The sequence below is a fragment of the Suncus etruscus genome, chromosome 14 (assembly GCF_024139225.1).
Source record: "Suncus etruscus isolate mSunEtr1 chromosome 14, mSunEtr1.pri.cur, whole genome shotgun sequence".
Lineage (NCBI taxonomy): Eukaryota > Metazoa > Chordata > Mammalia > Eulipotyphla > Soricidae > Suncus > Suncus etruscus.
The window spans coordinates 74,992,732-75,011,240 of NC_064861.1; the positions used below are offsets into that span (position 1 = coordinate 74,992,732).

The 18,509-nt window shown below is 45.7% G+C and overlaps 2 protein-coding genes across 2 annotated transcripts in view; one reads left to right on the forward strand and one right to left on the reverse strand.

The window, feature by feature from the left end:
* The window catches only part of ZNF91 (zinc finger protein 91), a 693,978-nt gene that overhangs the window by 169,214 nt on the left and 506,255 nt on the right, over positions 1-18,509 (forward strand). The gene's annotated exons all lie outside the window — the stretch shown is intronic.
* LOC126027241 (zinc finger protein 93-like) overlaps positions 1-18,509 on the reverse strand; it is a 594,792-nt gene that overhangs the window by 39,868 nt on the left and 536,415 nt on the right. The window contains exon 4 of the mRNA XM_049786237.1: positions 4,532-4,615. Coding sequence (XP_049642194.1) covers positions 4,532-4,615 — 84 coding nt within the window. The remainder of the gene's footprint in view (positions 1-4,531; positions 4,616-18,509) is intronic.

Genomic DNA, 18,509 nt, shown 5'->3' on the forward strand with positions numbered 1-18,509 from the left:
ATTCATCCTGGGTCATCAGCATGCAAGGCAAACACAGTACTGCTGCGTTACTGCTCCAGCTCCTGATGTATTCTTTTTTTAAATTTTGTTATTTAAAAAAATGTCGGGGGCTGGCTGTAGCTCAGCAGTTACTTCGCAGTTACAAAGCTTCGCTTTGAAACTGTAAAGGAAAAGTTTCCCCTGGATTTGCTAACTGCCCTGATCACCTACCCCCCTTCACAATTCTGGGAACTTAAGTTTCCCCTGAGTTTCCTGACCGCCTTAAATCATTCCCCTCCCTTCACAATTGTGGGAACGTGTAGACCCAGTTATAGTTTAACTTTCTTTCTGTTCCTACATGGTTTTAACCTGGTCATGTTAACCCTGTAAGCTTGCACCTGTACCTTGCAAAAATGTGATTGAGCAAATGCCAGATGTCATGTACTTCCTAAAGCCAATCAATCTACTGTACCTTTCTATTGTTTGAAATACTATATACAGCTTGTAAGCTCATGGCTCAGGGCTGGCAGTTTCTAGCTTATGCTGGATTCTAAACAGCCCCTGCATGCTTGTAAGAGAAAATAACCCCCCTGTTTTTGCATGAGACTGTGGTCTTGGTGTCTTTGAACGGCGCATCATTCTCCAGGACTTAACAAAACCAATCAACTCTGGTGGTTTGAGTCCTGTGGGTGCTTTCCAGTCTTTTTTTAAAAAATGGGACCATAGCAGTGGCACAAGCAGTAAGATGTTTGCCTTGCCCGAGGTAGCCTAGGATGTACCGCAGTTTGATTCCAGGCATCCCATATGATCCCCCAAGCCAGGAGCCATTTCTGAGCACATAGCCAGGAGTAACCCCTGAGAGTCACCGTGTGGCCCCAAAACTAAAAAATAAATAAAAATAAAAAATTGTATCACATAGTTGACAAAACTGATCATGATATATTTGTTTCAAGATAAAGGAAAGCAAAGTTGAGAAAAATACAAAATTAAAAGAAAAACTAAAAAAGAAAATGGAAGGGGCCGGAGCCATGGCGCAGAGGAAGGATGTTTGCTTTGTACACAGCTGATCCAGGACAGGCCTAGGTTCTATCGCTGGCAACCCATATGGTCCCCAAAGCCAGGAACGATCTCTGAGCACATAACCAGGAGTAACCCCAGAGCGCGACTGGATGTGGCACCAAAACAAAAAAAAAAAATAAAGATTAGGGGAGCCGAAGAGATAGCATGGAGGTAAGGCGTTTGCCTTGAAAGCAGGAGATGGCGGTTCGAATCTCGGCATCCCATATGGTTCCCCGAGCCTGCCAGGAGCGATTTTTGAGCATAGAGCCAGGAAAAACTCCTGAGCATTTCCGGGTATGACTTAAAAAATAAATAAAATAAAGAGAAGAAAAAGCTCATATCAAGTACATTTACAGAAATTATTGAATCTTCAATAAAGTCAATACAATAGCAGAAGGTTTAGTAAGCTGATTTTTTTAAAGTTGAGATAAAGGGGTGGATGAGATAGGACAGCAGTAGTGCATTTGCCTTGCAGATCCAAAACGGACAATGGTTCGAATTCCAGCATCTCATATGGTCCCCAGAGCCTGCCAGGAGTGATTTCTGAGCACAAAGCCAGGAGCAACCCCTGAGACCTCTGGGTGTTATCCAAAAACCAAAATAAAGTTAAGAGGTAAACAACAACTAAAAAAACCACCATAAAGAGGTGTGTGTATGGCAGTTGTTGTTTGAATAGGCATAGCAAAATTTGGGGAAAATAGAAGGGAAAAACTTTTGGCCTAAAAACAGGGAGACCTTACCCTTGAAGTATCCTGACATAAGATCAACTACAACTACAGGTTCCCAGCATGCTAAGTTGTCTAACACCAAAGTCTTTCACTTTGGGCCCAGTAAAAGCTCTTCACAATCACGGTTGCTGCTGTCATGTCTTTTCTTAATCTGTATATCTCCCATGCTTTGGCACTTTCAATGCAAAAAGCTCCATGGATGGAAATTCTATGCCACAACCTAATAGCTTTTCTTTTCCACACAAGATGAGAAAAAAAGTTTAATTTATTTCTTCATTGACTGCTTGGTTTGGGGCACACCCAGTTTTGCTCAGGGGTTACTCCTGGATCTGCACTCAGAAATCGCCCCTGGCAGGTTGGGGGACCATATGGGATGCCCAATTCAAACCGGTCCCTCTAAAGTTGGCCACATGTGTTTGACTTGCAATTGGCTGACCTGGGTTTCATATCTGGCACACCATGTGGTCTCCTGGAATGATTCCTGATTGCAGATTCAGGAGTAAACCCTAAGTAACCTGGATGTACCACCCCACAAATGCAGTACTGCTATGCTATCTTTCTGGCCCCAGGATGAGAAAATTTTATAGATCTGCAGAGAAATCAGTTGTGAGAATGTCTCAATTATGTCATTCACTGCAGAATCACAGAAGTACTTAGAGTGAGTTATTTATTTTTTTCTTTGGACCACACGTGGCTATAATCAAGTTCTTCTAACTCTGCAATCATTAATTGTTCCTGTCTGGTATGGGGTACCCTAGGGGATGTTGGGAATTGAACCTGAACTGGGCTTGTGCAAGGAAACCACCTTCCCTCCTATATATTGGCCCCTGTTGGCTTGGGGACCACATGTGGTGGTGCTCAAGGGTTACTGGTGGCTATCCATGCAAGAATCATCCCTGGTAGGCAGGAGGACCATATGTGATACCTTACATCTGTAGCAAGTCAGCCCCTGAAGAGGTTGACTGATGGTGGGATGGAGGATGAGGCCTTTTTCTTCCACCTCGGAGCATGATTCTGCCACCCTGTCTAGCTCACAGTTCTGAGGTGAAACGGCGGGTAAACAGCTCGCAGACAGTCAGGCTCGTGAAAATATTCACTTTATTCGGTGGACAAAACTGAAGTCCCAAGACTCAGCTTCAGTTCCAGCCAAAAAGCCCTGGCTTTCCACAGACCCTTGTCTTTATTCCCCAGAATCAGGTACCACCCAATGGTGGGATCAGATACCAACCAATGGTGGAAGCAGAATCAGGTACTACCCTAGGGTGGGGGCAGAATGCCAGGTCACACCCTAGGGTAGGGCACAATCACCAATCAGTTTAGGGTAACATAGTAATCCCCTAAAATATTTACATACACAACAGTGCATGTGGGACCGTATGCAATGCTGCACATCAAAGTCCAACTAACTGAATCTACCTCTTGCTCCATCAGTATTTATGTAATCAAGCTTGAGAATGGAACTTTGATCAGACGTTCTATAGTATAGTTCTGTCTAATATAAATTTACCTCATATAATAGCTGAGGATCATTTGATCTTCCTTCATTCCTTCCAAATATTCAGAATTGTGATGTCTAGTAATTTCCAGGATAACTGAAGACCTTCCCACAGAAAGTTTAATGCAGAATGATTATATTGACATATGTGTTCCCACACTCCTGACATAAGGCATCTCTCCTATATGAATATCCCTGTGCTGGGAAAGGGTTGAAGACTGAGTGAAACTTTCCATGCTTGTGAAACACAGCATGTTTCACACAACACAACACAGCGTATATGTGTTTGCACTGTACATGGCTTACATGATTCATTCCCAAGCATCCCAGACGGTCTCCTGAGTCTGCCAGGAGTAACCCAAGTGTGGTTGGCAAGGACTAAAAACAAACAAAAACCAAACACAAATAAAGCCTTGTCCATAATATGCATTTTTTCTGTTTGGTGACACACCTGACAGCACTTAGGTTATAACCGACTCTGAGCTGAAAATTACTCTCGGTAGACAAGGCCAGTGCCTGAGGTGCTGTGCTATTGCTCTGCCCCCAAATATGCACATTCAAAAGTAATCAATGCCTTCTCACATCCCAGATGTCAGAATTACCTCCTGTTTAAAATATTTATTTCCAGGTGGGACCACATTTTGTGGTTCTCAAAGATGATTCCTGGATGTGCGCTCAGTATCTCAACTGCCACGCTAAAGTGACCGTCCAAGATGCAAGTGATTGAACCCACACCAGTTGTATGTAAGAACAATGCCAACATCTTGTATCATCATGCAGATCACTGTTATAATTTTCATACTACTAAAGGGGCTTGTAAAGGAGTAAGAGCCTTCCAATACTCCTTACACAGTGTGCATCCCTAGGATGAATTTTCTTATGCTTATAAAGGCTTGAAGACTAGCCAAAAGCCTTCCCACAGTCCTGACATAAGGTTTCTCTCCTTAATGAATTTTCTTGTGTGTTAAAAGGTTTCCAGGTTGAGCAAAGGCCTTCCCGCACTCTTGACATGTGTAGGGTTTCTCTCCTGAATGAATTTTCTTGTGTTTTAAAAGTTTTGCAGGTTGTGAGAAGGCCTTTCCGCACTCTGCACATGTACAAGGTTTCTCACCTGTATGAATTTTCTTGTGTGATAAAAGGTGTGAGGATTGAGCGAAGGCTTTCCCGCACTCTGCACATGTATAAGGTTTCTCACCTGTATGAAAATTCTTGTGTTTTAAAAGGCCTGAGGATTGAGTGAAGGCTTTCCCGCACTCCTGACACGTATAAGGTTTCTCTCCTGTATGAATTTTCTTGTGTCTTAAAAGGCTTGAGGATTGAGCGAAGGCTTTTCCGCACTCCTGACACGTATAAGGTTTCTCTCCTGTATGAATTGTCTTGTGCCTTAAAAGGCTTGAGGAGTGAGCAAAGGCTTTCCCGCACTCCTGACACGTATAAAGTTTCTCTCCTGTATGAATTTTCTTGTGTCTTAAAAGGATTGAGGATTGATTGAAGGCTTTCCCGCACTCCTGACATGTATAAGGTTTCTCTCCTGTATGAATTTTCTTGTGTTTTAAAAGGCTTGAGGATTGAGTGAAGGCTTTCCCGCACTCCTGACACGTATAAGGTTTCTCGCCTGTATGAATTTTCTTGTGTGTTAAAAGGTGTGAGGATTGATTGAAGGCTTTTCCGCACTCCTGACACGTATAATGTTTCTCTCCTGTATGAATTCTCTTGTGTTTTAAAAGGCCAGAGTACTGAATGAAGGCCTTCCCACACACCTGACATGAATAAGGCTTCTCTCCAGTATGAATACTCATGTGCATCCTAAGGTTTGAGGATGAAGAGAAGGCCTTCTCACACTTTTGACATTTATGTTTCTCTCCTGTATGAATATACATGTGCCTAGAAAGGTGTCTGCTTTGACTGAAGGCCCTCCCACAATATTGGCATATATAAGGTTTCTCTCCTATATGAACAATCCTGTGCCTAGTAAGGGATGAAGAGTGGGGAAAGACCTTCCCACATTCCAGACATGTATAAGGCTTTTCTCCAACTTGAATTTTCATGGGTGTAGTAAGGACTGAGGGGTGAGAGGCCTTGCCACCTGCTGGAAGTGTCTGACATTTCTTTTGCATACAGACCTCCTTATGGTCACTGGGGTGTGATGGTTGGCAAAGAGCATGTCTTCCTTGCTGACCTTCAGACGGTTTCTGTGCACTGAGGGTGTCTGATGGTAAATCACAATGCCAAGCACATGGAAAAGCCCCCCCACAATGCTTACACTCTGTGGCCTCCACTCCGCAGGAAATGAGCTTGTTTGACTTTCGCTGTGAGGGAATTCTAGCAAACACTGTTTTCTCAGGGCAGGGTGGCCCAAGTGTGGTGATCTTTGTACAGGAACTGGACAGATTAGACTTAGGGTTGCTGTGCCCAGCGGACTGGGGATTCTCAGTGAGAATGCTCACTTCATTCTGGCCTCCTCCAGAACAGATGCCCCATGAGTCCTCATTTCCATCAGGGTGCAGGCAGGATTGTTCCCTACTGACTGTATTCCACAACAAAGAAATACTCCCGTCCCACGGGGGTTTGCTGCTTCCCTGTGGAAAAGCACAAGTTAGTCCAATTACTTCTTTCTTCATTTCCAGTCTCCTTCTTTAAAAACAGGCCCTCAACTGTGATTTCAACCACAAAAACTCAATTGTCCACAGTTGTGGATATCTGTGGGAACAGGAAGACACCCAGTACAGAAAGTTGACTAGTTAGGATACAGTCTGAGAAAAGGGTCAGGGAGGTCATATTTAGACCCTAAATCACTTATTATTGGGTATTCAAGAAGTCTCTCCCCATAGGGGTTCTGTGTTCACTCTAGTATTTACCCCTTCATTCCGGACACTTGTGCAGTACATACCACAGACCAGTATAAGGGAAAGGGGTAGCCAACAGATCAGCAATTATCTTTTCTATTTTTAATTTTCTTCTCAGAGAAAATTGGCCCTAACACTAAAAGGAAGCCAGAGCAATAGCACAGCAGGAGGGCATTTGCTTTGCATGCGATGAACCCCAAACAGACCTAGGTCCAATCCCTGGCATCCCATATGGTCCCATGAGCGAGGAACGATTTCTGAGTAAACCCTAAGTGTCACCGGATGTGGGCTGAAAATCAAATAAATAAATAAATAAATAAATAAATACTGTACTTTAAAGAGTATCGGGGCTAAGCCCATGAGGCTGTCAACCCCTCATCCAAGCCTTTTATCCTAGGTATGTAATGTTTTCGTTTCTTTCTTTGGGTCACACTCAGCTATGCTCCTTGCTCTGCACTCAGACTTTAATCTTGACAGTGCTCAGGGAACATATAACATATTCAACCCTGGGTCGCTGAATGCAAGGCAGGCACATTATCAGATGTATTTAGTAGGCCCTTTATTTTTTCTTACGTGTACATGTGTGTGTGTGAGCGTGTGTGTGTGTGTGTGTGTGTGTGTGTGTGTGTGTGTGTGTGTTTGGTTTTTGAGGTAAACTGAGTGATACTCAGGAATTACTTTCGGCTTTGAGGAGTCCTTACTAAAAGTACTGGGAAGATCATATGGGATACCAGGGATTGAACCCTGGTAGGCCCTGTGCAAGGTAAATGCCTTACCTTTTATGCTCCTGATCGCTTCCATTTTTATTTTGACTCTTAGGACTAGCAAATTTTGCAGATTTGGAAGTCCTGAGTGTGAGAAAGTCTCCATTTCATTGAGTCAACATGCATGTAAGTGTTTTCCCAAACAGATAAGCCCCACTATAGGCAGATTTTTTTTTTTTTTTTTTTTTTTTTTTTGGTTTTTGGGCCATACCCGGCGGTGCTCAGGGGTTATTCCTGGCTGTCTGCTCAGAAACAGCTCCTGGCAGGCACGGGGGACCATATGGGACACCGGGATTCGAACCAACCACCTTTGGTCCTGGATCGGCTGCTTGCAAGGCAAACGCCACTGTGCTATCTCTCCGGGCCCAGGCAGATATTTTTTATATACACTATGTGGAACCCTAAAAAGAAATGCTCATGTTTACTATGGCGGTGTGCCCCCGATCAAACTTAAGGGGGCTTGGGGACGAAACTCAGGTTACCATCACCACAGAAAAAAGACTTTTCCACTGAAATAGAAATCCAGCAACAAATGAGTAGATTAAACACTCAACCTGGGCCTGACTGAAAGCAGAGAGGATAGGGTGTTTGCCTTGCACATGGGTGACCTTAGTTCAATCCCTGGCATCTAAAATACTTCCTTGAGCTAGCCAGGAGTGATTCTGAGTGCAGAACTAGAAAAATCAGTGTCTCCCAAAACCAAAACAAAATAAACAAAAAACACACTTGACCTAACATTTTATCACATCAAAAAGAAACTATTTCCTCCCTCCCTAACCCCTTTCCCCCATTAACCACAGAATTTCCTTAGTGTGGAAAATATGATTAATAACTTTAGGTTAGAAAACTTATAGAGGAAAAGGACTGATAGCATAGTCAGTGATAGGGAGTTTGCCTTGACATAGGTGGCCCAGGTCAATCCCCAGCATCCAATATGTTCCTCTGAGCATGCAAGGAGTGATTGCTGAGCACAGAATCAGGAGTAAACCTGAGCACTACCGGGTGTGGCCTATAAACAAAAAATACAAGAAAAAATGAAAACTTGGAGCTGGAGCAGTGGCAAAGCATTAGGGTATTTGCCTTGCACACGGCTGACCTAGGATGGATGGTGGGTTCGATCCTCCAGAGTTCTATATGGTCCCCCTAGTAAAGGGAGATTTCTGAGCACACAGTCAGGATTAACCACTGAGTGTCACTGGGTGAGGCCCCAAAACAAAAAACAAACAAAAAAAGAGAGACAGAAAACTTATTGAATTGATTTTTACACTCAGGTGAAAGTAACAGCAACCTCTCCAATGATGAGCTCAAGATTCTCCCAGAAGTGCAAAAATTATAGATGGGGTAACAGGCTAGATTTAGAACTACATGTGCCTGCAGCATAAAGAAATCCCACGCCACATGAAAGTCTTGATTTGGAGTGTGCAAATCTTACCATTTCAGCCCTCTTTGGAGATCCCGTCCCAAAAGAAAATTGCTGAAAGGCCAAATCCTGAACTGGTGGTCTGTATTCTAAAATGAAACCAAATATGCAAAGTAAGAATCTGTTTGGGGTTAGAGCAATACCACAACAGGGAGGAGTTAGCCTTGCATTCCACTGACAAGTTGCATCCCTGACATCCCATATGGTCTCTCTAGCCTGCCAGAAGTAATTTCTGAGCACAGAGTTAAGAGTATCTTCTAGGGGCCGGGCGGTGGCGCTAAAGGTAAGGTGCCTGCCTTGCCTGCGCTAGCCTTGGACGGACTGCTGTTCGATCCCCCGGTGTCCCATATGGTCCCCCAAGCCAGGAGCAACTTCTGAGCACATAGCCAGGAGTAACCCCTGAGCGTTACTGGGTGTGGCCCAAAAACCAAAAAAAAAAAAAAAAAAAAAAAAGAGTATCTTCTAAGAGTGTGACCAACTGTAGTGCAAAACGAAAAAAAAAGTGGGGCGGGGTGGGTGGGGCATTAGGGCATTTGCCTTGCAGGCAAAATCTAGAACCTGGAATGGGAAGATAGCGTGGATGTAGGGGGTTTGCTTTTCTCGCAGAAGGAAGGTGGTTCGAATCCAAGCATACCTTATTCCCAAGCCCCCTGAGCCTGAGCCTGCCAGGAGCATTTTCTGAGCATAAGCTAGGAATAACCCCTGAGCACAGCCGGGTGGGACCCAAAAACAACAAGAAAAACAAAAATCTAGGACCTTCGGTGATTCGAATTGTGGCACCCCATATGGTCTGCTGTGCCTGCCAGGAGATATTTCTGAGTACAGAGCCAGGAGTAGTGACCCAAAAAGCCAAAAATAAAGAACCTTAAGTTGAATGATGGGCCTTAGTGATGGAAAAATGGGTTGGGTGTTCGTTTGTCTTGACAAAGATGATGCTGGTCTGATCCCCGGCACACAAAACAGTACCTGAGCATAACTGAAGCATTTTCTGTGCACTGTTCAAGGAGTAACCAAGTGCCCTTGTGTGTGACCCAAAATCAAAATAAAAAAGATAAGATAATGAGGGCTGGTGCCCTGGCGCAAGTGGTAAAGCATCTGCCTAGAAAGTGCTAGCCTAGGATGGACAGAGGTTCAATCCCCTGGTGTCCCTAATGGTCCTCAACCCAGGAGGGATTTCTGGGCTCATAGCCAGGAATAACCCGAAAGTCACTAGGTGTGCCGAAAAAACAACAACGACAACAAATTAACTGAGTGAAATCTGATTGAATAGTCAAGGTAGTGACCATATGTAGTTTTTAGGTAGTAAATCAGCTGACAAAAAGGATAGGAGGGGCAGGAGAGATAGCACAGCCTTAGGGTGTTTGCCTAGCAAGCAGCCCACTCCGGACCAAGGGTGGTTTGAATCCCCGCATCCCATACATCTGCCAGGAGCGAATTCTGAGAATAGAGCCAAGAGTAATCCAAGTGCGGCTGGGTGTGACCTAAAAACCAAAAAAAAAAAAAAAAAGAAAAAGAAAAAGATAAGAGTCTCTCAATGAGGAGCGGGCAAAACCCATATTAGAGTTCTCTTGAGAACTCATGTCAATAATAGCGAGAGAAGGCACAGCCCTTTCATTCGGCGGACCTAAGTTGAATTCCAGGTGTCTCATATGCTCCCCCAAACAGTGCAGCACTAATTTCTGAGTGTAGAGGCAAGAAAATCACAAGGTTACTCACAGGAAAACAAAACGTAACAAAACAAAATAATTCTTATTGTTTTCGAGATTCCAGCGAATCTAACTGGGAAGGGAGTGTGTGTACTTTATGAACAGTGGATCCGGTTCTATCACCGGCATCACATATAGTCCCCTGAATGCACCAGGATTCCCCAGGAGTGACTTCGAGCACCATCACCAAGACAACCTCAAAAACACGAGAGTAAAAAACATTCCTGGCACAAACTCCAAAATGCCAGGAATGATCTAATGCCAAAGATAACTGAGACAGATTCCCCTGAGAAGGACACCCATGGGTATGCAATCAGTCTGAGGGCACAGACGGTGGATGAGGCTCAGAATCTAAAAATCTATCCTAAAGACCCACAGACGGAAACCAGATAGAATAAAGCTAAGACAGCCAAAGCTCCAGATCATTCTGGGAGTCAGCATGAAGGGCAGAGAGCGGGACGGGTAAAGGTCCCACAAACCTGAACCAGGAGGCCAACCATACTGATAAGCACCCACATTTCACATGTGCCCCAAATGCTCCACACCCAGCCCAGGGTCTGAGGCTGGGAACCACCTCCCACATTCACCTGCAAACACACCTCTCGGCAGCCTTCTGCAAACAGCGCCTTCCAACCAGGAGATCAGCATAGGCTTCACATCCCAATGTCCTGCCCAAGAGGGACAATTCTTGGATTAGAGAAAGGGAAGGGGACTGCAGCCCCATGAATTGGGGGCTGCAATAAGCAAGGCCAAACCAGATAAAGAAGAAAATCTCTGCTCTCAATATGCTTATTGGGTTTTGAATAGATGAGATTAGATTTAAGTGCTGCAACAGTAGTACAATGGTAGTATTTGCCTTACATGCAGCAGACACAAGCTTGATCCCTGGCATCTGATATGGTCACCCAAGCTTGCCAGGAATAATTCCTGAGCATAGAGCCAGAAGTAACCCCTGAAAACCACAGGTTATATGCAACCCCCAAAAAGAATCTTTGGGAGTAGGAGAACAGCACAGAGAGAAGGCAATTTGCCTTGGACACAGTGGACCTGGTTCCTTCCCTGGTTTCCCAGATAGTTCCCCGAGGATGTCACAAGTAATATCTGAGCACAAAGACAGACTAACCTTTGAGTGCCATCAGGTGTGGCTCAACAGCAAATAAAGAAAAGAAAGGAAGGGGCTGGAGTAAGAGTAGAGTGGAGAGGGCACTTGCCTTGAAGGTATGCACACCTGACTTTTTTCCAACAGCAGCAAGCCCTGCCATGGCTGATTTTTGAGTGCAGAGCCAGATGTCAACCCCAGTTCTACTGGGGCTAGGTCCCACATTGTGGCCCAGAACATAGTAAAAGGTATCGGGAAACATGCTCTGCAGGTAGGAGCCTCAAATATGATCCATCACACTACACTATCCCCCATAAGATTGGTAAGCACTGGTGCCTGTGACCCTTAAAAAATCTTCAGCAGGGTCTGGAGTGGTGGTGCTAGAGGTAAGGCATCTGCCTTGCAAGCGTGAGCCTAGGATAGACCGTGGCTTGATGTCCCACCATCCCATATGGTTCCCCAAGTCAGGAGCTATTTCTGAGGGTATAACCAGGAGTAACCCCTGAGTGTCACCGGTTGTGGCCCTAAAAATAAAAGACAGAACAAAACAAAATAAAATCTTCAGTGGGGGGGCTGGAAAGACTGAAGTTAGGGCATTTGCCTTCCATTCACCTGATTCGAACAGATCTGGTTCAAATCTCAGCGTACCATATATTCCCCCATGCCTTTCAGGAGCAATATATGAGTGCAGAGCCAGGAGTGATTTCTGAGAGTTCCTGGTTGTGATCCCAAAACAAAAACAAACAAAAGAAACAACCAAAAATCTTCAGCAGGGGTCGAGTGACAACACAGCAGTAAAGCATTTGCCTTGCACCAAGCCAACACATGATGGATGGTAGTTCAAATCCCAGCATCCCCGATGGTCCCCCAAGCTTGCAGGAGCAACTTCTGAGCACAGAGCCAGGAGTAAACCCCTGTGCACAGAAGGGTGTGAGCAACAAACAAAAAATCTTCAGCAAAACAAATCACAGTGCTCACATATTGCTGGGTCGGGACACTGCTACAATGGAAGAACCTCACCTTGCCCAAGGCTGATCCACGCTGGATCAGAAGAACTCCAAGAGCTCCCAGAGCAATACCGGGAGTAGTCTCTAAGCTCTCTAAGTTGGTGGAATAAGCATTGAGCACTCCCGTGTGTAGAAAATATATGCCCCTAATGTACAAAAATGAAATGAATGGTGTTTGGGAGTGTTTTGAGATGCACCTCACTCTGACCAGGGCTGATTTCTAGCTTTGTGCTGAGTGATGATCTCTGGAAGCTTAGAGGATCATTGTGGAGCCAGGATCCAACCTGATTCAACCCTGGTTCACAACGACCAAGAAACACCCAATACAATGTAACTATCTCAAGATTGTGAAATGACATTGAAAACTATAAATTTGGGGCCTGAGAGATAGCACAGCAGGAGGGTGTTTGCCTTGCATGTGGCCAACACAAAACAGACCCACATTCAGTTTCCAGCAACCAGATGGTCCCCTGAATCTGCCAAGAGCTATTTCTGAGCAAGAATAAGGAGTGACCCCCTCAATAAACAAACAAACAAACAAAAACAAACCCAAACTTAAATTAGCATTCATCTAAGAAAAAGAGTAGGGGCCAAGAGACAGCATGGAGGTAAGGCGTTTTCATTTCAGGCAGAAGGTCAGTGGTTCGAATACCTGCATCACATATGGTCCCATGATCCTGCCAGGAGCAATTTTTGATAGAGCCAGAAGTAACCCCTTAGTGCTGCTGGGCATGACACCCCCCACAAAAAAAAAGAAAACAAAAAGAAAAAAACTTAAGGATTGGCGAGTTAGAACAATGGGTACCTCCAAATCACAATACATCTTTTGTTGAACACAAATTCCCATAGGGGTGTCCCATTTGGTAGCCCCAGGGCGGCTCTCACCTATATCCTGTAGGTGCTGATAGATCTCCAGCATCACATCTCTGTAGAGCTCCCTCTGAGAGGCGTCCAGGTATGGCCACTCCTCCTGGGAGAAGCTCACAGCTACATCGTAGAAGGTCACCACATCCTGAGCCAAAACATACACAAGAAGACAGGGCCGAGGTTCATCCCAGGCACTGGAGGGGAGGATGGGACTTCCCGGGACCCTAAAGTGACTGTCTCGACAAACTTACAAAGACTAAATGACTCAGGCGAAACCAGTCTCAAAACCTATCTCTCCCTGAGCACCCCTGGGGCAGAGGCTTCAGAAATCAAACTAAATCAGACACCTTAACAAGCAAACACTGTTCTACAAGGTACTTGGATATAGTGGCAAACACATCAATATACCTGGACCAATGCCCATTACCAGAGGTTCATTGAACACTGCCAGGCGTACTCCCAAGCATAGAGCCAGGAGCTTAAAAGCACTCCTGGTGTGACACGAATATGCTAACACACAGGAGCCCAATCCCAACTTCAATCCATCTCTACATTTGGTACTAGGGGGAGAAAGAAGGAAAATGTAATGTCCAGTGAGTGCGCCAAATTTCTGCTAGTCTCAATCAGCATTCACGGTTTATTTCCAAGCAAATCTCTCCTTGAGCAGGTAAAAAAAAACATGATTTCCAATCACTATGCTTTGTAGTAACATCATTTGCTCATGTTGCCCCTCAAAGGAACAAAGCCCTGGCTCTATAAACAAGGAGACTGAAAGTGCAACTGATTTCTTCTTTAGAGAAATGTGGCTTCAGGAAGAGGCAATACTCTGCAGAATGAAAGACTAAAGAACCAAAATGAAGGGGCCGGAGACATAGCATGGAGGTAAAACATTTGCCTTTCATGCAGAAGGACAGTGGTTTGAATCCTGGCATTCCATATAGTCCCCTGTGCGTGCCAAAATCGATTTCTGAGCATAGAGCCAGAAGTAACACCTGAGCACAGCCGGGTGTGTCCCAAAAACCAAAAAAAAAAAGAATCAAAATGGGAAGGGGGAGATGGCACAACTGACAACTGTAGAATGTTTGCCTTGCATGCTGTGGATCTGGGATGGACTGTGGTTCCATCCTCAGTATGACATATGGTCCCCCAAGCCTTTCTGAGAGCAAAGCAAGAAGGAACCTCTGAACACTGCTAGGTATGGCAATAAATAAATAAACAAACAAACAAACAAACAAACAATCTGATCTTGTTGGGCCACAGGAACAGTGCCAGTGAAAGCACAGAGGGCAAAGCCAAGGTCAATCTCAGGCACACACAAAGGTTGCTTGATGTTGCTAGGAGTAAAACCTCTGTGCAGAGCCAAGAATAAGCCCTGAGGGGCCTGAGAAATAACACCAAGGTAGGCCATTTGCCTTGCATGTGGGCAATCCAGGACTGAAGGTGGTTCGAATCATGGCATCCCATATGGCCACCCATATCTGCCTGAAGCGATTTCTGAGCTAAGAGCCAGGAGTAACCCCTGTACACTACTCGTGTGACCCCACCCCCCACCAAATAAAGAAAAGATAAGCCCTGAGTCCTCCCACTATGACACAAAATTTAATACAGAACAAATGAATTTCGCATAGTACAGCACAGAGAAACAAACTAAAACCAAAGAAAACCCACAGGAAAGTCCAAAAGGTGCAGAAAGGACCCAGCAGTGTTCTTTCTATTTGTCAGAAAATGGTGAAGACCCAAATTTGTGAATTAGTGACCGTGGGGCAATGTATCAAGCCCACATGAAGGGTCCTGAGTGAAGAGACAAAGACAGAAGAATGAGAATCGGCCTGGCATCCTGGAGCTATTGCAAAATACAAAAGAGCTTTAGTGTTCATCCTACATAACAGCATGGAGGACACTTAACTTGCATTTGGCTGACCCAGAAAGAATCGGACACACCATATGGTCCTTTAAGCCCAGCAAGAGGAATACCTGAATGCAGAACCAGGAAAATCTCTTGGCAGAAACTATAAAAAAAAAAACTATAAGAGAGCTTTTCCCCAGGTGAGTCAAGAATGATGCTTCATGGCAGAAATCCTGGGATCAAGGTCTCATTCTTCACCAACATCAGGGTATATATTACCAGAAGCTCAATCCTGGATCCCAGAACCCCATTAGGTCTGAGACCTGAAAGGGGGTAACCAAAGAGCAGAGTCAGGAGAAAGCTTTCTAAGTACTACTGTGTATAGTCAACAAACTTAAGAGAAAATACTAGAACAAAAGTGGCCTCAGAGAACAGAGTCCCTGCCCTGTCAGGAGCCACAGTCTGACGGGTGGGGGAGGGAGGGGCTGTGCACTCCCATCCCATCTTTACCCTCTCTGTGCCCACACTTACCCCTACCTGGGCACAGGAGTTCAGACGGTGTCGCCCCATCTTCTCCAACCTGGATTATTCACAAAGAGAAGCAACAAGGCCCTTTGCAGGAATCCCTGGAAGGAAGTCACAGTCGTGAGTACTAGAGACATGTGCAAGCCCTTCCTTGACCAGAAGTGCCTGCACTGGGGCTTGAAACACCCTGATGGGCCCATAGTCCGTTCACCAGCTTAGATCAACATGGGAGATGAGGTCAGAAGCTCCTTCCCCTCCTGGAGAAAAGCATATTGGAATTCAAGCTGTGAGGTGGACACTAAGCTCTGGCCTTGCTCTACCGGGAGGAAATGGCAGCCATGAGGCCAGCATCTCCCAGGGCTCCACAGCCCTTGGGAACACAAGCAGGGGCTGAGGCTGGGGCTTGACCTCTGCCACCAGCGTCCCCTGCAGGATACCAGCAACTCTGTGCCCTCACTCAGCCTGGAAGTGGCTCTGCCACAGGATGTCACAGGGGCTGATCCTTGGGCTACTGCTTTAGAGTCAGGACTTATGTTCTTATGCAGAGAAAACATTCAGAAATCAAGAAGGGCCTTCCCACATTTCCTGCACATGAAGGATTCTCTACACTTTAAAAATGTCAGGGATCCGAGCTGAGTCAGGGTGTGCAAGGCAAACATTTTCCCAGCTGGATGTTGATCAAAACATTCAGAAACAATTATCTTCATTTTTTGGTTTGTTTTATTTGTGGTTTTGGGTCACACCCGCCAGCACTCAGGAGTCACTCCGGGCTCTACACTCAGAAGTCGCTCCTGGCAGGCTCGGGGACCCTATGGGGTGACGGTATCGAACCGGGGTCCGTCCCGGGTTGGCCGCCTGAAAGGCAATCGCCCTGCGCTCTGCTCTCGCCGCCCCGACTCGCCTCTTCCGAAGTCACTTCTGTCCAACGACGATCCGGCTGAATTCGACGCAAACCAACTCAACGACATCAGAAGGTCCGCGCGACCCGATCCTTTCGTCTCCGGAGGAGGCCGCCACCCCAAAACACCCCTGGGGAGGCCCGCGCGGACCTGAAGGCGACTCTGGGTGTCGGGCGCTTAGAGGGGCCCCTCGTAGGCCAAAAGAAAATCGTCCCTCCAGACCCCCCCGCGCCAGCGGGAACCCCACTCACGCTTCCGCCAGGAGTTCCGTGGGGCGGGAAGACAACCGCAGAGGAAAAGGACAGAGAATGAAAAGCGGCGCGCTGCGTGACGTCACGGCGACTTCCGGCCGGTCTTAAAGGGCCAGGCTCCAGCTCAGCACCAGTCACTTACTGACCTGGAAGGCCAATTTCTGCTATTCCTTGACTTGGATGAGGTGATTCAAACCGCTGCCGGGTCTCCAGGTCACGGAGAGATGGAGAGTGGGGGACTAACCACATGACATGTGTGCTAGTTCTTTATTTTCTTTGGTTGTTCGTTTTCTTCATTTACTTGTTCATTGCGATTGGGGCAGGCTTAATCAGGGGCCTCAGAGGGCACTCCTGGCTGTGAGGTCAGGAATGGCTCCTGCCAATGTTCAGCAGACTCTGGGATGTCAAGTATTGCAGCGGGAAGCACATTGGATGGTATGTGGCTGATTCTGTTCTATCACTGGCATCCATAGGGTTTCCTGAGTCTGCCAGGAGTGATTTCTGAGTGCAAAGTCAGGAATATCCTTGACCACCTCTGGGTGTGGCCCCCAAACCAGACTGTATAATCCAAGGTTCCCACAATAGTAGAGTGGGGAGGCCATTTGCCTTGCAAGTAAATAGCCAGGTTTTGATCCTCTGCATCTCATAGGTCCCTGAGCATTGCCGAAAACAATACCTCTGTGATGAGCCTGAGTAAGCCCTGAGTACCTCCTGGTGGGTGAAAGAGCCAAATCAAAATGGAATCACAAACTCCACTGAACACAAGCCTATTCCCCAGCCCAATCCATAAATTAAAACAGAGGACTCAATTCACTGGACACTCATTTTCTGCTGGGTCTGATATTTTGCGCTTGTGCATTACTGTTTCAGGGGCCACATAAGAAGTGCTTAGACTTATTCTTGCTTCATTGCTCTAAAAAAAACTACCAGATGGGATCATAGAACCCTCTTGGGAGCTAGGGATTGGACTTGAATCAGCTATTTTAAAGGCAAGAGGCTTCTACTCTATAAAGATCTTTTTCTTTGTTTTGTTGTTGTTGTTGTAATTATTGTTGGGTTTGGGCACATCTAGTGGTGCTCAGGGATTATTCCTAGCTCTGTGCTCAGAAATTACTCCTGGCAGGACTAAGCAGACCTTATAGGTTGTCATGGATCACAGTTGAGTTACCCTTGTGCAAAAGAAATGGCCTACCTGCTGTGCTATCATTCTGGCCCCCAAAAGAGAGAAATCTTTTTTGTTTGCTATTGTGCCATAGAGCCAGCGATGCTCATGAATTATACCTGGTAGGCTCAGAAAATTAATGGGATGCCAGAGATCGAAACTGGTTGGTCGGGGCCAGAGAGATAGCACAATGGTAAGGCGTTTTCCTTGCATGCAGAAGGACGGTGGTTCGAACCCCGGTGTCCCATATGGTTCCCTGTACCTGCCAGGGGCAATTTTTGAGCCAAGAGCCATGAGTAACCCCTGAGCGCTGCCATGTGTGAACAAAAACCAAAAACCAAAAGCCCCCCCCCCCAAAAAAAAGGAAACTGGTTGGCCACATGCAAGGTAAATGCCCTGCCCATTTTGTTCTAATTCTGATCCTGAAGTGCTAGGATTTTATTTGCTTCTTTATTTCCTTCAGTACCAACATGCTCCCAGCCTCCTCACAAGAGTCCATTCTACTTTTTCTTGACTTAAGTTTGGTGGCCAACCCTAGTGACTCCCGGGAACTCGACAATTATGCCTTGCTGTCTAGAGGGAACCGTAGGGGTTGCTGGGATCAAACCGAGATTAGCAGTCTGCACAGCCTGTGCCCTCACCACTGTGGTTTTTTTTTTTACCAGCCCCTTCTATTTATTATTGAATTACCAAGTTACATCCTCAAGTAATAACATCCAATAACATCCTTGATGAAGTTTCAGGTAGATATTGTTTAAACATTGATCCCATCACCAGTGTCCCTTAACCTTTTCCAATGTCTTGTTGCCTTTGCAACAGTGCAAATTCCTGCAATGGCTAGAATATTGGCATAGAT